The sequence below is a fragment of the Mus caroli genome, unplaced genomic scaffold, assembly GCF_978045245.1.
Source record: "Mus caroli unplaced genomic scaffold, Mus_caroli_1 scaffold_1, whole genome shotgun sequence".
NCBI classification, from domain to species: Eukaryota; Metazoa; Chordata; class Mammalia; order Rodentia; family Muridae; genus Mus; species Mus caroli.
The window spans coordinates 74563290-74587103 of NW_028227256.1; the positions used below are offsets into that span (position 1 = coordinate 74563290).

The window sequence follows — 23814 nt, forward strand, 5'->3', positions numbered from 1 at the left end:
CTATCTACATTTTTTATGCACAGGCTTCCACAACCCTTAAGGAAAAACAACCCTGTGAAATATTCTTCTCAAAGCCCAAAGACTAAACGCAACAAATCGGAGTGATGCAGGGTGAGCTCACATGAGGAGCGCCAGCTATCGACCGTTTATCTCTCCCAACACTTTCCTTCTAATCCTCTCCATAATTACATAAACTGCAAGTGCTTTCTGGAGCTGTCAATTCCTCCTGCATCCATTTTCAAATGGCCAGCGCAGACGTGGGCTGGGCACTAGATCAAGCTGTCAATGTCCCCCCACCCCTACCCCCTACTTGGCTATCGACGGTCCTCTTGGCACATCTGTCAAGGGCCTCCTAGGGTTCTTCAAAACTCTCCCTTGGAAGAAAGCAAGAAGGGTGGAGGAGCCAGAGAAGTTATTGATCCATTCTTTTAACATGCTAATTTGCCTGAGGCTGCTTCAGTCACTGCCAGGATGGACACTTCAAAAGGAAACTGTTTTTCAGACTGGAGATGTCTTTTTCAAACACTCAAAACTGAAAACAAATGCATCCAAGGACCAAGTTCACAGTTCAGAGTGAAAGAGGTTGGTCAAACAGAAAAGGCAAGACAGAGAAAGGTGGGGTGTGTGTGTGTGTGTGTGTAAGCTTAAACTATTAAAATTATTTTTAGATGTATTTTATTCATGAGTACTTTGCCTGCACATAGGTACTGCACACATGCCGAGGTGTCTGAGGAAGTGGCCAATCTCCCCTCAGGTACTGGGAATCGAACGTGGTCCTCTGCAGGGACAAGTGCTTTCAAACACTGAACCAACTCTCCTGCCCAGTTGGAAATATTTTAAACATCTCCAGCCTCCTGTGCCTCAGAACCAAAGAAGGTGCAACCTAGTGAATGCCATTAATCTTGGGGAGAAAATTTGATGCTCTAAAGCTAATAAGATTACAATAATGTAAAACATTAGTAACATTGATAATGATAAACATTTGGGTATTTCCTTAGAGAAGGGATGTAGAAAACAAAATAAAACCAATTCTTCGTTTAACTGTACCTGTAACTGTTCACACATTGAGAAGGCTAGTCAAAAAAAAAAAAAAAAAAAAAAAGAGGGGTTGGAGAATTAACCAAATTATTCAATTATTTGTTTATTGCCTTGTCTTGGTTTTCAGTTAAGTGCATAATCATTAAAACCTAGTACAGATAAGACTCCAACACAAAAGTGAATATCTAAGACTATTAAGTAGTAGTGCATTATTCAATTTGTAGAAATTAATTCTTCAAAAACCAATACTTTTCTGCTGGGAGATTTCAGGTCACGTGTCTTGGGGGTTTTGTTAGTTATGAATGGGATTTAGAGGGTGACAGTGACGTCACACATGAATGTAGGGCTTGGCTTGGGAGCAATGGTGGGAAACTGGGCATCTTAAATCAGGGACGTTCTCAGGGACAAAGGCTTTAGAGAAAAGCATTCCTGGCTGGCTGGGTCTTCCCTAATCATGAGGTTGGGCCATATTTACCTGCCATGGTATTATGAGAGAAAATCAGTATTCTGTTAACCTCTGACCCCTGGATCCCAGACAGACAAAGGCCCAAGCTGGAGCCCCTGAGCTAAAGTAGCCAAATGTCAAACAGCAGGGAAGCAATTGTGAGATTGGCTTGGGCACAGCCGGCTTCACTGGGGCAAACTGCTATTCATAGAAACAAGCCACGAAGAGATACCGCCATAAAATATGAACAAAACGGGACCTTTTCTGCCTCCATTCTAAATTATTAGTTTTATGGGACTTCATGCTGAACACTATGAAAAAAAAAATCCAATTTGCTTTGAAGCGCATTAGTCTGTCTAACATCCTAATTATTGTTTACATTGCCATTTGCCTTCTATTAAGAATTGAATAATTACCCAGCACTTCATAGTTTAAAAAATACAAGCAAACAGGATTATCAGGGTAATTAGGAAACTGTACCATGGCTTTGTACTGGTGTGGGAAATATCTGTACTTGTGCGGGAAATGATCGTTATCAATCAACTGACTTCAGATACATGTTTTAAGGATTTCGAGCAATTTGAGCTCTGTAACTTATTATGAAGAGGTTGGGAAGATCACCTTTGAGAAATGAGGGTCTGTTTAAACCCAGGCTCGGAAACAAGAGCCAGACCAGCAGCTGAACTTTCTCAACCAATCATGACACCAGAGAACGCATCAAGTAAGTGCACGGCACTCCTCGAACTTTAGTCCTACTAATCCATCCCAAATGGACTTTGCACAGCATCACCAAATTCTGTCAGACCGAGGACGAGCTTCCCCAAAACTCCCCCCACACCCCCCGGGTTTACATCTTGTTGGTTGACCTTTCCTCCACTTTAATGAGGATGCTGGAGTCTGGCTGGACCTGATTTTCTACCCTGTGAAATTAACGGAACTGGAGACTAGTTGAACTTCAGAAACTACTTCATACAAAAATCCTCCTCTATATAAATGTGGATGAAGATTGCTGAGTAAAACAAGCAATGGGCCTTGGTCCCTGTTTTAGAAAGAATAAGGTAAAACTTGGGCCTATTTGAAGATGTGGGGAAAATAAGAAAAGGACTGAATGCAAAGACAGCCTACAAACAGGAGTGCAGAGAATACACTGTGCAGTGAATATACTTTTGTTAGGAGAATGTTACTGGGAAAATAAGTAAACATTATTTCTAGACTCAAGGACTGGGGTGTTCATTCATAGATACAGAATTGCAGATAAAAGATTTGTCTCCGATACACTTCTATTTGTTGAATGAGTGAATGGACCAATCAGTGGCCTAAAACTTATTTTTGGAAGTTCCTGGGACCTGCCAACTCTTATAAAGAATTTTTATCTTTTCCTTCAGAAATGTCTGAAGCTCTCGGTGGGAACACTTCTAAACATTCCTAGCATAATCTGAGTAACACCATCTCCTCCCACCTCAGAAACAACAGCAAGATTCCAACTGGAGCTGTCACTAAGGACAAGTCGCAGGATTCACCAGAGCTGGGGTCCTTTTCCCAAAGGTCAAAATGAAATGAACAGCAGGGGCTTTGGTTAGTTTGCATGGGGCAGGGGGAGCTAGAGAGTTGACAACCATGGCCCTGGAGGAGGGGCTCTACACACAAAGTGCCCAGTGCAAACAGTCCACTCTGGCCTCCAACCCCCTAGTCTCTGGAAGCATTCAAATCAAATGGAAGCCGAATTAATTTGCATGGTGTCTAACTCATTGGGTTCTGCATAAACAGACTGCGATTCTGACTGGGGTTTCCAAAGGCAAGCCCTAGTTGCCTTTGTGAAAGGGGGAAATGGGTGTGCTGTTTTGCATGAAGGCGCATACAGAATATGCAAATGGGAATTTGCTGCCTGGAAAGGCAGAGCCAGGCAGACAGCTGACGACCCGCATTCACCCCGAAAACGCCGGGTGTCTCCAAGGGGAGTAGAAAGCCATTCCAACATGCCTGTTTCCCAGGAAGGCAAAATAGACCCTGAATATTCATAGGATGTCCATTTAGTTAGGGGCCTATTAATTACCCTCTAGATCATGGAACCAAATGACCTCACCTGCTTTTCCTTCCCTTACCAGCTCAGAGGTACCTGCTGTCAACACAATAGAATGAGAGGAGTTTAAAAATCCAAGAGAAAAAGATCCAGCCTCCCTGGGTCTTCCTCAATCATCTCTTCTTATAATAAATCTAAAGAGAACACTGAGCCATGTTATTGGACACAGACAACCAGTTTTTAAGGAGCTAAGAGCTATAAATTGCTGCCTAATTTTATGGAAGCATCTATAAGGTTGGCCGAAATGCCACTCTTCCGAACAAACTACCATAATCTTCCAGATTATGGAAAAGATCCCCACCCCCTCGCCATGCCAGACCTTCCCAAATCCATTTAAATCAGTAACATGTCTCAACAGCCACCAGGAGACAGAGTGCACTCCAGATTGTCTGACTGCCCAAATAAAAAGGCTCATGGACTGACTCCTGCATTGGTTCTCCAACTTCTTGGCCTTGGAACCGTCTCTCCTCTTAAAAGCTATTTAGGATGCCAAGGCACTTCAATTGATGAGTTACAGCTGTCTGTATCTACCTCTAGAAAAGGCAAACAGAAATTTGGAAAGCATTTTTAAAATTAAATTTAATTATTTATGTGTATGCAGGGCTCTCATGCCTTGTGAGGGCCAGAGAACAATGTTGTGAGAGTCAATTGTCTTTTTCCACTATGTAGAAATCGAACTCGGACCATCAGACTTGACAGCAACTGCCTTCCCTGACTCCCAGGGTTTTGTGATTTTTAATCACTGAAAAATAACAAGTGGGACTCGGTGGTGTATATCAATAATCTCAGCTTTTAGAAGGTAGAGGAAGAAGGCTTGTCACAAGTTCAACACTTACTTAGTGAGTTCAAGGACAGCCAAGGCTGTATAGTGATACCGGGTCTCAAAAGGGGGTGAGGGAAAGGAGGCAAAGAAGCCCACTTGGGGTTAAGACAAACAACATATTTTAATGAAAACAAAATAAATACACACACCCCAAAACAAAACCTGTGTGTCTCAAATAAAAAGATTACAGAGAAAATGGGACATAACTTTCCTAATCTGTTTTCCTCTTTTGTATCTCTTCAAATGCAGACGTAGTGCTAGACACCTGGATTTTTAATCTGGCTCCATAATCAACTCAACCAGATAGCACGCCAGACAACTCTATTGCTCTCCTGAGAGTATGAGTGGCAGGAGCAATATCTTAGAATGAAGAAAGTTTTGACCTTGTGGGCCACATGAAAGGGTCTTACTGCATATGAATCCATATGGATCACATTTCCAAACCAATGACTTAGAAAGAGGGTGTGTGTAATGTCAGCAACGTAGGTAAAACCAGCCTTGTGGCTGGAGAAATGATGGCTCAGGGGGTAAGGCCACTGACTGTTCTTCCAGCGGTCTCAGGTTCAATTACCAACACTCACCCACAAGGATCCCTAACTCAAATTTGAGGGGCCCAACACCCTCTTGTGGCCCCTTCAAGCATCAAGTATTCACATGATGTACATACATGTAAGAAATAATTCATATCTATAAAATGAGAAGGAAACTTTACTACTCTGCTGTGTTATTTTAGCTAGCTTATGTCATACATACATACCGATACAAGCTAGAGTCATCACTAAGTAAGAAAATTCCCAGTGATGTGGTGATGGTGGTGCACTCCCTTAATTCCAGCCCTCAGAGGCAGAAGCAGGCAGATATCTGTAAATTCAAGTCCAGCCTGGTCTACAGAGAGAACTCCAGGACAGCCAGGGCTACCAAAGAAATCCTGTCTCAAAGAGAAAGGAAGGAACAAAAGAAGGAAGGATGGATGGAAGGAAGGAAGGAAGGAAGGAAGGAAGGAAGGAAGGAACGAAGGAAGGAAGGAAGGGAGGGAGGGAGGGAAGGAGGGAGGGAGGGAGGAGGCAGGCAGGGTGAGCCTTAAACTCATATCTTATGAAGCCTCAATTGAAAAATGTCTCCATAAAATGAGATGCAGAAGTAAGGTATTTTCTTAGTGATCAATGGGGCAGGCCCAGACCATTGTGGGTGGTGCCATCCCTGGGCTGAGGGTCAAGAGTGCTATATGAAAGCAGGCTGACTGAGTAAGCCCCCATCGTGGCTTCTGTATCAGCTCCTGCCTTCAGGTTCTTGCCCTCATTGCTTTTGATAATGAGCTGTCATAAGCAACTGTGACTGAAATAAACCCTTTCCTTCCCAAGTAGATTGGATCATGGCATTTCATCACAGCAGTAGTAACCTAACTAAACACTACTCCTCCCTGAAAAAGTAGCCATTGACCTTTCAAAACAAGCAAATCTCTATGCTGAGACCTAAGTGTTATTGGGCAGAAACTGACCAAGCAGCCACATACACCAGGAGTAAAGGTTTCTAACATTGGAGCTAGACAGAGACTTCACTAGTTAGCTGCTCTTCCAAGGTTCCCTACACCCATGTTGGACAGTTTATAACTACCTGTAACTCTAGCGCCAAGGGATTCAGTGCACTCTGGTTTCCTGGAACACTGTCCGCACAGTGCCTATGTATGCACATGCTCGTGCTGATAAGTATTTTCCTGTGATAACTGGTGATAAGTGCTCCACACATAATGCTCATAGGTACAGATCATACTTAATGGCATATGGCTGAGTACCACCAATGGACACACGTGAACATCAGGTGAGAAGAGTGGAGTTATTGCCCATAATTACACATCCAGCTAAGTCAAAGAGACAAATCCCACCCAAAGTTTTGAATCAGTTTATTATGCTAGGTCTGTGCTAACTTCATGAGCTGCATGCCACGTTCTGGCAGAGATATTAAGGATAAAAAAGGTTAAGGCCTAGCCTTTCTCCCACACCACTACGGAGTCTCCCAGAGGTAATGGCTCGTCCTCATCCATTCCCCACTGTGGCGGCTGAGGAAAGCAGCGACTCTGGAGGTGTGCGCACCGACACTGCCTTCCAGGAGGGGCTGCAGAAGGGCAAGCTCATCCATGATGACCAAGCCCAAGGAATTCATGGCACTTCCAAAGCCTTAGACTAGCACCACACCCATCTGTCCGTGCATCTGACTGGGATGAGCCTCTAGGTCTGTAGAGCTGTGGAGGCACCAAATTGACCTAATTAAGGTTGAACCTGGGCACCTGTAGTAATGATGGTGGTTGGTGGTAGTTGTGTAGTAGTGGCTAAGGCAAAGGATGACGTGGAAGAGATCTTCAAATGCAAGCAAATGAAAAAATTGGCGCGTTTGCAAAAAGACTGAGGATGTAAGTGAAGTACAAACACATAAACTTAGGAATTTATTGATGCATTAGCCCGCACGCAAAGTACCCCATGAAATATAATTCTCCCAGATAAATGTTTAATACGACACAGGCCAGAATCCTGTACTCGTTTGTTTACTTATTAATTCATTCAATGAACATTTAATGAGATTCCTTCTGCTCCATTGATTGTCACCATGGCAGTGACTTGGATAGATCTCACTAACCCCACTTACATCCTCAAAGAGTTTTACTAAATTTACCTGTCCAAGACGAAACCAGAAAACTAACAAAAGCATGGTTCATCAACTGTTTCTAAGTAAAAACTGTAAGGATAACGTACAAGTTAAAGTGTTAGCTTAAAGACATTGGTCTGGCATGATGCTACAGGCCTTGATAACCAGTATTCGGGAGGCAGAGAGAGACACATAGGTCTTCATGAGTTTGCAGCTAGCCTGGTCTACATGGAGAGTACCAAATTAGCCAGGGCTACCCACACAGTGAAGATGGTGGCTCTGGAGTAGGTTTGAAACCTGAGTGACTCTGTGTATGTGTGAGGGGGAGCAGCTCTCCCTTTTTACTTTGCACAAGCCTACACTGGGAATTTTTCTGACAAGCATGCAATTCTTTGGTAATTTTAAATTCATCAACTAAAAGCAAAAGAGGGGAAAAAAAAGCTAAGTGTGGTAAAGTTTGAGGATGTGAAAGCCAGTTGTACCAGGCAGGGCCACCTTTGCTCCGCACAGTGGCAACCACAAAACCATCTAATCAGCCTTTTTCCTAGCAGCTCAAGTATTAATAAAAATAATGACGTCTTAATTCACGTTTGAAAGGCTCAAGGAAGCTCAGTTAGAATAAAATAAGTCATCAAATCTCAAATAACGTATTTCAAAAATCCCTAACTGAGATAATTCCCAAGTGACGCTTTGCTGAACCCAAAATAGAGACCAGCTCATGATCCCCTGCTCAGAGAAGAAACCTAGTCACACAATGAAGGGGAAAAACATTAAAAAAAAAAAAAAAAAAAAAGGACTATGGGAGAAAAAGGACAATAATTAAACCTTGCTCCTCAGAGATAAAGAATTAGGTCTGTGAGTGATCACAGACACGCTTCAAAGCTGCAGATAAAAGCAGCTTCGTGAGTCAAGCAATTGATTCTTAAAGACACGATTCAAAGGTAGAAAGAAAAATTTTCAAAAATGAAAGGGTTTGGAGGGGTGGCTCTCTGAACTATATTTGAAACCCTTCTGTCCACCGCTTCTTTCTCTGACAGTCCTATCACGTATCAGACAAACACAGCTATCTGCCCTTTGTGGTACGGTTTTCTCCTTTGCAGAGGATACATTTACAATATTTCAATTTCATAGCCGCCATGTCATTTCTATACCATTCATTCTTGATGAATGCTATAGAACAATGTAGAATGATACAGTTCGAGACAACACGTGTGATAGGATATGATATACATCAATAATTTAGTTCACAGTTGCTATTTATATGCCTTTGCATACTGGTTTGTTAGTATATTTGTTTTTATTGCTAGGGTTGAACCCCACAATCTCCTCTACTCTGGGAAAATGCTCTACCCCTGAGCTATACTCCCAGGCCACTGGATTTCTGCCTAACTTAATTTTGTCACTTCTATAATTCTTTGCCTCTTAAAGAATCTTTTCTTTTTTACTAATTTTCTTATATGTACATTCTGAAAACATTTTTATTAGTACTTCTCAAAGAGTAAATCTGGGTCTCTCTTTTCATCTTTTGAAAAATATTATAAGTCTTTTGGTCTGCTCAGTTTTCTGAGCTAACAGGAACTGTGCCCTAAACACCAGGCACGTGTGAACATGTCTTTGCTCCCCAGACACAGAAAGAGACCACATTATATCTTGATTTTTTTTCTTTGCAAATCCTACTAACCCTGGGAAGCCAACTAAGGGAGTAGGGTTATCCTCTGCATTGAGTCCCTCAGCCTGGGCTAACTGGGTCATATAGTTAGTCTCTCTCCTTGAAGACAGACAAGTGGCTGACACTCCTCATTGTCCTAGTGAAACCATACCAAATCGTTTTAGATCATGCTAGTCCACAGCACAATGGACTCGCAGCTGCTTCAGTCAGCTTAGCATCTCCCCGGGCTCTTGACACCTTCCAGGCAGACCGCATCCCTCTTACATCAGCATGTACTGTTGGCTCTAAGAACGGCAAGAGGAAGTGTAGCACTGTCACCAAGGTCTCTTGAGGACTCTAGAGGATGACCAGGGTTAGACTCGAGACAACACTACACCCCAGGCCCCACCCGCCCTGGCCATTTTCACCCAAGGAGCCTTTGTCAAACATTTAAAATCTTAATCAATCTTCACTCTGACCTCTCAGACCCCGAGGAAGATGGATGAGGAAGTTGGTGACCTTTCACCTGTCCTTCTATTTGTCCTGCTGCAGTGGACTCATTGAAAAGACAATGGGGAGGACCCTGCTGCCAGGCTTGTGAGGAGCTGGCCTGGTCTCCTTTATGCTGCTCCTTAAGCTCTCTTTACATTCTCCTTCTTGTCCCACCCCCAAATCACTGGTCTTTCATTCAAAGAAAAGTTCTTTGCTATAGAGATAGAGAAAAAAGGTTGGGGGAGAAGGGAAGGACACCCTTCAAATGATTTTCGATCTAAGATGTGAAAAGGGGGTTTCATGAAGGATTTAGGGCTGGTTTCCATCTTTAGCCTTGACTTCAGATAGTGGCTGGGAAACAGATTAATTATACTAACCCAACTCCCAAGTCAAAAGCTTTGACCTTGGGAAGAGCAAGTGACAGAGATAGTAACACGTCCACCAATTTAGTGTTTCTGTTCTGCAAGGGGACTTCTGTTGCCTGGAGTCCTTTGGCAAGTTTGTGAGTTTAGTATAATGAGTCCATCGTTCGGTTTTATGGCTGAACAAACCAAGGCTTAGGAAATATGATCAAGGTCGTATCGCCAAACTATCAAACTGAGAGACATTCCCTAGTCCCCACACCTGTCTGACCTATCTGGTGATACTCAGGCCCAGTAAGGTTGTCAACCAAGGTCAACTGTTTTTCTTCTCCTGGGAGTTTTATAGTGCTGTATCATCTTTTAAAGTCTTGCTCAAGTTTAGAATTTCAGAAATCCCTTGTTCAAGTTTTTCCTTCTTTTCTAAATTTACCAGAGACTCTTGCTTGGCAGACACGGAAAAACAAATAACTGACTTTCGTGCTTGAAGCATCTCCTTGAGAGTTATCCACTTAGTGTGGGGAAAAAGCAAATTCAAATCTAACTTACACAGTCCCTTTCCCCAGCTCAGATGAAAACACCAAGTTCTCAAAACATGACTCAGCTGCTGGGGGCGGTGCTGCGCACACATAGGCCTAGCATTTGGAAAACGGAAGACAGGAGGCTCTGGAGTTCAATGCCATTCTCAGTCAATCTGAAGCCATCTCAGCACGATTTGACTCAAAACACCGAATGAAACACTCGAGAGTCCCTGTTCTCTAATTCGACAAACCAGGGACTAGGGCAAAATCCTCTGCATCCACATAGGAAAGCTAGGTATAGCACACCCAGAACTGTGAGCCCAGCTCTGAGGAGAGAGAGTGGAGACAAGAGGCTCTCTGGGACTTGCTAGCTACCAGCCTAGCTAGCTCTGGGTTCCTCAAGACCTTGTGTTAAGAGAATGCAGCAGGGACAGTAAGTAAGTCAGCCTCTGGCCCTTACAAAAATCACACACACACACACCAGCCAGCCCCTTTCATTTCATTAATTTTTAAGCCACATTTGTAGACAGCTTGCTCAGAAATGGTCAGGGTCTGCAGAGTTCAGCTCCTTGCTCTCTGTTCCTTCCATATATCACAGAATGAACACACACACATACACACACACACACACACACACACACACACACGAACACACATTAGTTCCATAAAGTGAACCACAAAAATGTTCCACTGACTTCATCCCCTCTCTTTTTCTCCTGTTCCCCCCTAACTTGGCTTGTAAAGATGTCAAGGAGTTGGAGATAGAGCAATATATGAGTTACCAGGATCTATGACAACTGAAAATCAATGGCATTAAGGTAGACCGAGATGAGCATGTTAGCAGGAAGTGGAGGACCAACAGTCACATACAGGGACCTCTGGAAGCTGTAAAGTCACAGTTTACAAAAAAATCAAACAGAGAAGCATCTTTTTTAGAAAGTGTCACCGCCCTGGGCATTTGGCTATCTGCTGTAGCTGGTCTTGTTCTGTCCTGGGCATTTGGCTGTCTGCTATAGCTGGTGTGGTTCTTGCCCACGTGACAAGGGAAACCCTTCTTTTCTCATGCAAACACCAGGATGTACTGCAGGCTTTCTACTTGGTCCAAGTTTACCCAGTACTCTCCAAGTCAAAAGCAAATCACACAGCATGTGACACGTCCTTACAGATAACTTTCCTGTGTGACTTGCATAGTTTCAAGTTGACACTTTAGCTTGGGAAATAAGACAATCAATCTTTATCTTTTATTGGTAAGGAAATAAAAGAACATTATCAGAGACAGCCACTTCTAGAGCAAATCAGTAGAAAAACTCTCAAAGCGGAATCACGTGACCGGATAACACCACAATGACCATCAGTGTACTTTTTCCTGCGGCGATGCCCACAGACTCAAGGTCTAGCAAGTGGAATGCCTTACACTTGATCCCACCCTGTCATTAGGATGCCTGAGATGCCAGACAAATTGTTTGGCAGTCATTTACTACAGGCTCTTTAATCACCAAATCAGGTAAACCCAGAGGCCTGACTAATGGGAGATTCACCTGCTCTGTTCCATAGCTGGGACCTGGAGACACTACTTAGCTATGGCCACTGTGGAGTAGGGAGCAGACTGTGGATGCTACCAAGCAAGACAGAAGACATAGGATGACTGGCTTGTTTGGACATCTCAATCCATACACGATATAAGCAAGACCTATGAAATGGGTTGCTCTCATCCTTAACTCCAATGTAAATGCTAAGCTGCCAGTCTCTGCTCTGACAGACGGAGGAAGTCAGGAACAAAATGCCCACGCTCATTTGTGTGAGATGGGTGAAAATCACTTTAGTAATATAACGAATTGTAATTAATGCAGTAAAAAAAAAATACACTCTTTTTCCAAAACCCCATAACCAAAATGGATTGCAGATTACTATCATCATTGCCTCTGACCACAGATCAAATCAGGAGGCCCCCCCTAACCGCATTATGATCTCCTAAAAGAAATGAAGAGGTCTTTTGTCAAGATTAATTTTGCTTTCAAACCCTTCAAGGGGTGTTAGGTGGAACAGAGGCACTTGAAGCACCGCCTACTTTACTCTGTTGGACCACTTCTCCACTGGTCCATGAAGCAGGAAAAAAATTAAAGTACTCTCTCTATACAGATTAATTGTAATCAGTGGGCGGGCACCTGGTGAGTCAACGTGTGGTTCCCGTTTAACTCCTTCACGCTCGCACATGTCCTGCTATTTTCACTGAGTCGGGAGACTATGGCTCAAAAAGGTTTTCTGCCCTCTTTAAGCAAGGATCAAGCAAGCCGGGTCCTTCAGCTTGTTCATTTGCATTTCAGAAGGGGCATCAAGCCGGCTGGGATCTAAGTGCCTGTTAGCAAATGTGCTTGGCCTTCTGCTGATTACAGCAGCATCGTTTGTTTTCTCCGTATTAGAAATGTCTTAGCCTTGCCACCTGGAGCTACAGCGCTTACTCATTAGATCCCTCTGTCCCAGTACATCCCACAGGGGCTGCTAATTACTGGCTTTACTCCATTCAGTCTCATCTCTGATTTAATTACGTGCACTAAGCCCTAATGAAAAGTACAGTATGGCTGTTCTTACCTTGGCATTCACCATTCTGCTCCTCGTGCCCAGCGTTGCATAGGCAGTTGCCAATGGGTACCAGCCATTCACCATCTGCCCCACAGTACATTTTTGGCACATCCTTTTCTTCTGAGTTGTTGACACAGGAGCCTCGAACTTCCACCAGGGAAGAGGTATCAGCTCCAGTGATGGTATCGGGAAACTGGGCTAGATTTCGAACGGTGAGTGGACACTTCTTGTAGAACACACGGACAGACACCAGGGCGATGCAAGCACCCACATCCTGAAAAGCCAGGTAAAACCCTTTCTTGCTCAGTGGCCCTACATCCCGGATCTCAGTGTTGAGTTTCATGATTCGGTCACCAATGTCCACCTGCGTGAAGCTCTCATCAGCTGCGATGGTGTCGATCTTGCCAAACTGGCTCTCTCTGATGAAGCGCTCCTTGTCGTTGTCCGACTCATAGTAGTAGAGGTTAAACGTCTCCTTGCAAGTCCCCATGACGCCCGGAAGACTGTTGCAGTCCCTCAGAGTGAATTTAATTTCAATGTACACCCTCTGCGCCCCTTCGCGGGTGATCCAGTCAGTTCGCAGCCAGTTGTTCTGGCTGGCTTCCATCACGTTGCACACCTGGTAGGTTCGGATCGGTGTATTTTTCTCATCCATAATGCTCACTTCCTCCCACTGCAAAGATCCAGAGGAAAACGTTATCAATGAGAAAGTCTCATCAGAGATTCATCCAATCTATTTCACACTCTGAGGACAGTTATCCTTCCAAGAGTGAAGAAGAAAATTACTGTGTGCCCCCCCCCCATCCACGGGCGGGAGTATCTTATGGGCTATTTTGCTATTTTATTAAGAAAGCCCCCCAACTCCCTGCACCTCACTGTGACTCCCCTCTTCCTCCCCCTCCCACATTGCTTCACTTTTCCGCCTGAAACAGAAAGGGGGCAACAGTGGATTTGCTGCTTGTGTGTTCTCAGCAACTTCAAATTCGCCTATTACAAGAGCTACAGCTCCAAGTGGCAACATTTACTCATAAATGAAAAAAAAAACTGTATGTGTATTTGTTTCAACCACTAAAGAAGAAACCTGCAAATTAAGGGGAGGAAGAGTTGAACTTGCCAAAGGAAGACGGTTATCAGTTAATTAGTGGTGTTCCTGTCAGAACTTTGCTCCTTAAGATTTTTTTTTAATGACTTTTTTATTTTTTTAAAACATTCCTAGTCTTTAAAGGGAAAAAAAGAAAGAAAATCCCACCTGGTTTCAGCAAACCTGGGAAAACAGTGCATTTCCTGACTGTGTTTCTCAAATATACTATCACGGGAATAGAAAACCTTTTTTCAGAGCCCACACTGAATTGCTAAGTGTGCACATTTTCTTAATTTTACAACACACACACACACACACACACACAAGTAAACAGAGTCAATGAATGAGTGCCTCACTTGCAATTAGTCACTGCCAGTTAAAGTAAAATTGTAAGAGGCATTTAAGACGGAAAGCCCAGGCAAGAAAGTAAAAAGGAGACTGGGCTGCTTTGGTTGTATCTACTTCCTGACCCTCACTTGGACTCTAATGGCGGGCAATGGCCATGCTGAGGGGCTCATTCTGAGGAAAGTACAAGTCTCACCCCCTCATAGAGTTTAAAAAAAAAACAAATCCTAAAATCCGAGAGGCAGTTTGGGTTCCACCTAAACCCTAGCTCCTTCTAGACTTTGAGCCGGCCTCCAATTCTTCCTTAACATTTCAAATAATGCAGATTGATATAGATCTGGCATAAATCAGTGTAAGTACCTAACAGAAATATAATTAGAGCAGAACAAAGAGAGTTTTGAAAACTGTGTATTCCCCAGTAGCACATTCCCTCTATCGAGTGTCCTAATGTATCATTCCACAGGTCCCCATCCTTTCAGGGGAACTCTTAATGGGAAGAAAGGCTATTTATGAATGGCCCTAATGCATGAAATTCTGTGTTTGATTCTTCTGCTCTTGTTGTGAAAGTTGGGGCCTGGGGTGTTGAGTGTCCTGTGGTGATTATCATCATCCTTATTATTAATCTAGTAGGTAATACATTATCAGTAGTTTACTTGTTTGAGAACTCATGCAAATCTAAAAATTGATTTTGCATCAAAAATATTCTACTCAGCATGCCTCTCATCTCAGAACCAAGATGAACTGGGAAAGTGCATTCATTCTTGTGATGAAAGTGCAGAGAGGGGTGAACATTTATCCTGCACTGCAGTGTATTAATGCATTGCTCTGTGACCCGTGGCAGTCAGGAATCTCCCCTTAGTTGCTTATTTCATAATCACCACAGAACACAGCACACCCAGTTATATGAGCACTGTCAGAAAGGAGTGCCTGGGAGGAGCTGCCAGCAGGAGCCAGCCTTCCCTTTCCACCATCATCCTGCTCTTCCTGATTGCTGCCTGAGCCATCTCAGACTGCATTTCTTGTGTTACTTGGGGTTGCTGGCAAATTGGGTTCTTTTAAGAGTTTCTAAAAGACTATGTTCCAAGGGAATGCCATTATTGGACAACCTTCCAGTTTCCAACAAAGACAGGAAAATATTCTGTCTGCAAGGACAGAGTCCTGAACAAGCAAGAAAACCCCATGTTTGTACCCTTGACTTGGACTTTCCCAAGAAAATCCACTTCTAGTTAGTGGATCCTCAGAATTTACTTTCATTCTAAACCTGAAAAGGATTTCAATGATAAAAACAGAGATTAACTGAACTTTCAACGCTGACAAGTTTTCTCAATGGTGGCTTTATCTTTAAACAACTTTTAAGTTAAGGGTTTTGTTTTGTCGGTTAGTGTATAAAATAAAGGTTTTATCATCACATTTTTACACATATGTGCCAAGGAACTTTGCTCTGCAACCCCTGATGACACCTCCCCTTGCTGATCTCTTTCCTGCTCAATCTACTTTCATGTCTCATTCACACTCACACTCACACACACACACATGTATGTATGTATGTATGTATGTATGTATGTATGTATGTATATTACATGTCTGTGAGTAGATTCTGCATGTGAAAGATAGCATGTGACATAGGGCCTTTCTTTCTCACCATCCCCCTCTCTTGTTCCTCCAGAATGACCAATTCTGATGTATGCTCATTAAACTACATGTCTGACCTCATAATAATAATAATCATAGCTAAAATGGCACACACCTCATAATGATGCAGGAGAAAAACTGAGCACCCAAGTCCATAGAAAGTTCTGGGTTGTGCACATTAAACTATGCATAATGGTTTTGGTGTTTTTAGTTTTTTTGTCTTTTTTTTTTTTTAATAGAGACTTCAAAACAACTAAAAGCTTTGTGTCTAGAAAATGTGACTAAGTACTCTCTCAGCAATTCTACAGAAAGAGGAGAAAAGATGTCTGCATACTAAATTCCAACAAATGTTTTCTGGAAACCAGATAGACCATAGACTGTACTTTCAAATATGTCACTCCTTGGTTTTACAGAGGCCCAGTGTATCCTTAGTGAAACAGGCTTGATTGAAAATGGTCTTAGCTGTCTTCTCTCTTCCTGCTTGGGGCAGGGAGAAATGGAAAGGAGGCTTCTACAACTCTAGTAAACACAGGCTCTTAGATATCCTCAGGCTCTCCATCCTCGGCTGTGTTGGCTAGTAGTTGTCATTGTCATACACTGTAACCCAGGAAGGAAAACTCCTGGTGGAGTCTGGGAAAGCTTCCTCTGGCCCAGTGAAGGGTCCAGAGTCTAGGATTAACACTGAGTCTGACTCGGAGCAAGATAAGGCTGCATCTTTCTTCACATTCAAAGGAGAAGGGCAATTGCCTGCACTCAGCACTGAATACAGCCTGTCTACACTACCAGAGGCCTGCCAATCGCTTTCCCTCTCTTAGGTTAAAAAAAAAAAATGGTTTGGGAGACAGAATAGAATTTTTTTGTCAAAGAGCAAGCCAACAAACACCAGGCAGTCAAGTTCAGGGAAAGAGACAGGAACGCAGGGCAATCTCCATTTTATTTCTGATGGATTGCAGGGCCTGCTTTGATTTCTCAGTTTTTTTTTAATGACTATTTAATTGCCCATTCTTAGTTCTGAAACATATTGTATAATAGTGTCTATGAATCTTTTTGATGCTTTGTTTGTTAATTCTTTATTCGAGGGTGTGGAACACCACCCTGGGTGCCGGCGTCACAATGTTTGCCTAGCAAGACTCCTAATCTTTGCTTCTTCATTGTTTTTGATCAATTGACTCAGTCATAAACTATCTCACATGTCAGGGTCACATGGCTTGCTTAATATTTTTTTAAAGGATGTGAGTTATTTCAATCCGGGGCCCATCCTCAGACTTCTTTCTGTAACTGATTCATTTGTGACCTGCTACTCAGGGGGAAGAAGGGAGGAGGGAGGAGGATGTGGCGGTGGCTAAGCAAGGAAGTCTTCTGCTGGAATTGGTCATGGAGAGTTCTCCAATTTCCCTAGCTGAGATATGAAGGAGGATGCAACCCCAGTGTACAGAGATCCAGACTCCAAATGCTTAAACTTTCAAATTGAATGCCCAGATCCTGGAGGACTCTAGATTTTCAAGCCCCTGGCAGAAACCTCCTTAGCCAGCAGCTGATTTCAGATTAGGGCCACAAGTTAAGGAGGCCAGCCTCCCCTCTGCTTTGGTGTGTATAATTGGAGATGTTTTCTTTCTGCTATCTTTTTTATTCTCCTTCTTCATCTGGAAGCAGAACAATTGCTCTAAAATTAACCCCGCCAGGACTCCATGACCACCAGAGTAATAGGCATAAATTCTAATTTGGTCTCCAGATCGTATTTCTTGTCGGTATTTTAGTTTTAAATAGGCATCTAAGTCTATACTTCCACCAATCTCCTAATTTTGAAGCCCCTTTCTGCCCTTTTGGTTTCTAGCTCTTCCATGACAGAACTCTCCAAAGGGAGTATTAGATTTCTCCAACAAAGCATAATTCACTTCATAGGCCACATCGGAAATCTGACCCCCTCACCACAATCACCAAGAATCAAGCCATTAGACTCTCAGAAAGTGGCTAATCACTTTTTTCCCCCCTCTTGCCTCAGAGAAGGCCTCAGAACTTACCCCTCCTTCCAGAGGGCTTGCTATCCACCCAAGCTCTCCCTGAACAGATCTGGAATCCAATAAAGTAACTGCAAAAAAAAATATATAAAAAAACACAAAGGAAAATAGATTAATTTCCAATCGCAGAAAGCCAATAATACAAAAACCATTTGCCTGAGCGTTTCCATATGTGTTGAGGGTGCGAATAGCCAATCTGATCAAAACCGAAACTCAGGCCCACTTATGTAAATAACCACGCATCACATGATCCTCTCCCCTCTTTAAGTCTGCAGGTTCTTATTTATTTAACTTGCTTAGCATTTAAAATTCCATCCGAGGACCCAATTGATTCATTTTTTTCCCCTAAAAAGGATGAATAGGGAGGCATCTCAAGCACAATTCAAACAAAATAAATCTATCAATGTAGGACAGCAACACCAGAGAGCAAAGTCTGCATTCATCTATGTCTGCTATCTACTAGATGTATTTGTTTTTGCAAGCCTCAGAAGACCACATAACTCACCGGTGGTGGTGACAGACCCACAAGTGAATGCTATGGAAGGACCCGAAGGGTCAGAGAAAAGGCTCTTCCCCCCTCCCCTTATGCCCCACCACCACCAAATAAATACAGACCCCCTGTATGCCCCCTCTGCTTTTTAAATATCTTGAGTTCCAGCAAGGAGGCCTGCCAGAAGGGTAAGGTTAAAATGCAAAAACGCACTGAAGTGGTCTCTTTTTTCCTAGGTCCTTTGGAGGACAAGCGAGATGAGACCTCCACCTCCAGGAAATGGCTGGTTTGAATTTTAGGTATGGAGTGCTGCCTAATGGATTTAGTATGCTTGCGCTACACCTAACATTCGGCCTCCAAGCTAGGGGGGAAGGGAGAAGACGCCTCTAGAACTGCGGTACCCTTCTCAGGTGCCTACGACATTGAAAGAGAGGCAATGAATTCGAAACCTATCCACACTGCCTTTCCCACCACAATCTTCAGGTTTGGGGTCGAAAGGCCCATCTAAAAGACACTCTGTGGGTTATTAATTTAATCAGGGAGGCTGGCTATTCAGGCTGGGGGAGGGGTGGGAATGGGAGGCCCCTGTCCTGGCGGCCCGGGTACCCCAACTCTCTTTCTCACCCCCAGGGCCTGGAATTCTGCCCACCTCCCCTCATTCTACCCCTCAAATCCAGGAAGCTAGAAACCAACCCCTTTGCCCTAGCTCTCCGAAAGATCCTTATTCCTGGGGTCTATTAATTATTCTAAAATGTAGAGCCTTGCCCGGGTCGTTCCCGCCTGGAGCTGTGCCCCCTTCTCTTCCCGGTCCCCAGAGAAAAGCCCGCTACATCCACTTGGATTTATGTAAGGTGGATTAGGGACACAAAGGGAACAATAAGACCCAATTTACAAAAAAAGGGAGGGAGTAGAAAGGGAGGGTAAAAGGGAGAAAAGGAAACGTGACAGGAATAAAAAGCAACAAAATGAATTAATTTTTAAGGGAAGGAGGGGCAAGGGGGTGCAGCGCCCCCCACCCCCGGCTTTCAACATTAGCCTACGGTTCCATCGAGCGCCTTTTTTTTGTCTAGGGCGCCCAGTCTTGCTTCCAAAAGAAAAAAAGGGGGGAAATTAAAGGTAAAAAAAAAGAATCCTAACTCTAACTACCTCTCCGTCTGGGGCGAGAGAGGTCTCTGGGGACACTTAACAAGTGTGTAAAGTAAGTAGCCATAGCCAGGAGAACGCGAGGTACGCGGTTCCGCTCAGAGGAAAAGCCCCGGGAACTGCCGAGGTGCTAAATCGAAGCCACAACCCCTGGAATGTGACGGAGTAGGGGATAGACCACTCTTCTACCCCCACCGCCCCCTCCTCCGCCCCGGCACTGCCTGTGGGCAGGTGTACGACAAGGTCCAAACCTCTGCCTGGAGAGCTCCGGGTACCCTCTGTCTAGCCAAGCCTAAGTTGGTTTTTGGCTCCCTCCTTCGGAACAGAAAAAATGATAGTGGATTGCACAGGAATAGCTAGATGGACTGATGCCTGGGGAGACGGAGGCTGGATGGATAGATAGATGGATGTAGGGAGTGGGAAGAATCGATGAGACAGATGCACAGCTAATGCGCGCAGGTTGGAACACGAACACAGGCCGGAGCCCACGTTCACACACTGTGCGCACTCGCTTACCCGGCACAAATCGTCCAGGTTCCTGCAGACCCCCGCGCCAGGCACACATTTGCCCTCAAACACACCACATCACACACACACACACACACACACACACACACACACACACACACAGGAGAGGAGGGGGAGAGAGACAGACAGAGATAGAGAGACAGGGACACATAAGGACAGAAATAGACACGGAGACTGTTCCTTTCCCTCTAGGCCCATCACAAACTAAATGGTCACCACCTCTCCCCTCACCTCGGACAGAAAAACAGACAAACAATCCTTCCAATAGATGTCTCAATAGACAAACAGAAAACGGCACACGAATGGGTCCCGTCGGTCATGCCTGTCCTTCTAGACTAGCCCAGTACCCCATTCTGGAGAGAGAAGCTTAAAGTGGGGTATGTTTAACTCGCTGACTGGTCCCCTAGGTTTGCTGGATGAGCTAAGGATCTGGGGTAGGGGAGAGGTAGGCCTGAGATTGCAACCTCCAGGGTGCGCGGCCCGATGGAGAAAAAGGTGTCTGAGGCCCGGTGCTAGAAATCAGGTCACCGGCGCCCGACAAGCGGCGCCACCACCGCTGCGCTCCGGAGACCAAGCAGCCGGGTCCCGGGAAGCGCAGCGCTGGGAAAACTTTGCAAAAACCCGGGCTCGCAAGGCTTGGACAAGAGGCCAGGCGCTCTGTGCCTTCACTGCGCTCTTCGTTTGGGTTTCCCTTCTCGCCTGTGCTGCTGATGTAGAGGACTTTGCTCACACATTTTGTTTTGTTTTGTTTTCAAATCCCGGTGTATCCCCTCGGGGCGCCTTGAGCCGGCCCTGCAGGCGGATGCTGATAAACTTTGGCCTTTCGCTACAAACTTGGGCAGAGTGGCAGCTTGCATCGGTCACCCTTCTCAGTTCAGACAGCCTGATCCTCCTCAGTCCCCACTTAAGAGGATCCCCTCTGTTCGGCACTCTTCTCCGGAGTGGGAACGCGAGGCTCATGCCGCGCTCTCCACCCCCGCCCCCCCCCCCAACTGGTTCTGAGCTCCCGAAGACCATTCATCAGTGAATCACCCCCTCAGGGTCCCGGACCCCATAAGGGCTGCGGGGCTCTTACCTTCATTCGCGGGGTATACCCTAGAACCGGTGACAGCGTCGCAAATTCCAAAGAGAAACGAAAAGAGGATGAAATAGAAAATCCCAGCCATGGTTCGCCGGTGCCAACGCTGCTCCTGCCGCTTCTATCCCAGTGGAATAAATGCTTAAGTTAGGAGTGCAGCAGTCTGAAGACATTGCCAAGAGGGTGGGCCCGGCCCGTGACGTACACCCGCCAGTCCGGAGCTCGTGACCAATGGCAGTGCAGAACTAGCGCCACGTCCCCACCCCCACGGCGCAGAGCCCACCCCCGAGGTCCCGCCCCCTCCAGCCTCCGCAGGGCTCAAGGTCTCCGGAGGCTGGCTCCGCAGCAGTGATGGGTCTGTGCCCCCACGAGAGGCCCCGGACCTTGTCTCGATCCTTGAGGATCGATCCCTTGGACGGCAGAGGGAACTTCGAGAGACTCCGAAAGGACGGCGGGGAAGGCCAGAAAACGTTGGCAGTCCCCGCCCGGCCCCAAGTCCGGAGGTGTGCGAGGGAGAAAAGACTCCTGTTGAGATGAAATAAGTCTGAAGTTGACCTGCACCTTGGCTCTTGCCCCTTGCCGAGGTCGTCGGGTCTCTGTACTGCCCACCCCAGCTAAGGTCGGGCGCTCTCTGCTGCACGCAGCCACCCTCACTGCCAGATTTTGTGTCTTTATGGCGCTCCTTCGTGGGAAATGCTTTGGGCTGGGTGACTTTCGTAGCTTGATAATTCCTTTCCTTAGTTTCCTAGCCAGGGGGACCCGGTCATCTCCAACATCTCCCCAGCAGCAGAGCGCAGTCACTTGTCCCCAATCTTCCTATCGTTGGGAAGTGATCCTTGGTCAGGTCCGGGTGTTCACATCGACTGAGCCCACTACCGGACTATGAAGGGAGAAATCACCTCGCGACAGCCCTAGCTACCGGGAACTCACTGTGCTTTCCAGGGAGTGTCCCTGGAATCACTTCTAGCCATTCCGGGACACTGAGGTGTAGAAGGGGAAGGTTGTAAGAATGCGAGCACCTGCTGCACAGAAGGGACAGACAGAGGGTCGCAAGCTGCCTGGAGCAGCTACTGTAGCTCTGAGCTCCGACGTCTCCCCGGTACTGAGGGGGACAGTCTCCCAGGGGACCAAGATGAGAGGCTCTACCCGCAGAAACTTGTCCCACAACCCCGCGTTGTTCTGGGTGCCAACCATCGACTTCCCAGGGACACAGACACCATCGGGTCCTCCGATGCTCAGGCCACCGGGGAAGCCAATTTGAGCGCCAACCGCAGCTCAGCTAACTACCAGGGGACCCGCCCCCCCCCCCCCAGTTGAAACTGGGTGGCTGGTCCCCAGGCGTTTGAAGGGGTGGGATTCCGAGCTTGCCTCAAGCTGCCCCTCCTTTGGCTCCCTCCCGGGCCAGATTTCCCTCCTCTAAGTCTGGGTCTCAGCCTGAGTGGAGCTTGAGTGGTGGCACTTTGCAAACAGCAGGGGCAGAGGATCTACGTGAACCAACCGCGCCACCTGCCGGCAAGATGCGGGAGCGCGCGGACCCGGAGCAAAGCAGATCGGACAAAAGACCTCAGCCAGCCAGCCAGGTTGTCCAAGCCCGGCTAGTAATTTATTTACAGATTTGGCCAGGTCCTCCCATACTACGGTACAGAAAGTCCTGTCTCAGCTCCTTCCACCTAGACTACGAAAGAAGAACTCGGAAAACGTTTCATGGAGGAACTTCACATTCAAAGGATTTCATGAGTAGCTTGTCCCCTAAAATGGGAATATGGAGTAAAAATCCAAGCATCACCGCAAGGTGTGGAATCCGAGCGTGGCTCCAGGCGCTTTCTGATTGTTGTCATGAAGAACCGATCGCGTTTCCCGTCCAGGGCTGGAGAACTGTGCTTGCAAACTCAGACCCGGACTAATCACACCAGCAACTTTTGCAGAAGGCAAGAGTGCGCCGATGGGCAGTAGCTGAGTCGGTTGTCCAGAGGGACAGCGGCTAAGGCTCCTGGCATTTTGACTCTGCGGTTTGGAAAAATATTGGAATGTCACCCACCGGGGAAGTGGATTTCCGTTATTGTAGCTACTGATTTTACATCAGTGAAGCGCAGGGGTGGGGGTGGGGATTATGCACACGGGAATATAAGTGTGTGCATAAATTATTAAAAATAACCGCGCTAAGTCCCCTTAAGAAAAGTCTGGATTCTTTCATGTGTCTTTCTGGCTTAAAACGAAAATAAATAGATAAAGATCTAGGTCCCTGTCGTTTGGCACACAGATTGAGAAAGGAAAAGAGCAACCCGGATTCTTGGGAAACATTTTTAAACAATAGGTGCCAGTTGTGTCTGGGCAAGCGAGTGAGTACTGTGTATTTTCTATAGTTGAAACAGAAAACTAGCTGCCCATCTCGCTGAAAGCAGCAGCATTTCGAAAGCACGCATCCCATCCCATGCGCACACTGAATATTAACCATCTTTTCTGGCTACAGATGCCTGAAAAATCAGAGCTGAAGCAAGGAGACAAACAGTCTTCCCTTGCCTACCTTCCCTTTCTTTCACTTCTCAGGCCTCACGGCAACCCAGCTTTGAGGAGAACCAAGAAACTAAAGGCTAAGTGAGGGAAAGCCTGCCTTGTAGCCTCCTCAGTGAGATCACTGGGCATCTGTCCAGTGACCCCCCAAAGAGAACACTCTCCTGGCCACTGGGACGACATCTAGGCTGAGCAAATACAATTCTTTTTTGATTGTTTGTTTGGTTTTGGTTTTGGTTTTTCGAGACAGGGTTTATCTGTGTAGCTCTGGCTGTCCTGGGACTCACTTTGTAGACCAGGCTGGCCTAGAACTCAGAAATCCGCCAGCCCCTGCCTCCCGAGTGCTGGGATTAAAGGCGTGC

General features: G+C 45.6%; 1 protein-coding gene across 2 annotated transcripts in view; it reads right to left on the reverse strand.

Annotated features, from left to right (window-relative positions):
- Epha4 (EPH receptor A4) overlaps positions 1-21066 on the reverse strand; it is a 142258-nt gene extending 121192 nt beyond the window's left edge. For both annotated transcript variants that reach the window (XM_021155750.2, XM_021155831.3), the window contains exons 1-3: positions 20939-21066; positions 17706-17773; positions 12636-13299 (exon numbers count right to left, since the gene is read on the reverse strand). In XM_021155750.2, the coding sequence (XP_021011409.1) occupies positions 12636-13299; positions 17706-17773; positions 20939-21029 (823 nt within the window). In that variant the 5' untranslated portion in view covers positions 21030-21066. The remainder of the gene's footprint in view (positions 1-12635; positions 13300-17705; positions 17774-20938) is intronic.
- Between the last annotated feature and the right edge of the window lie 2748 nt (positions 21067-23814).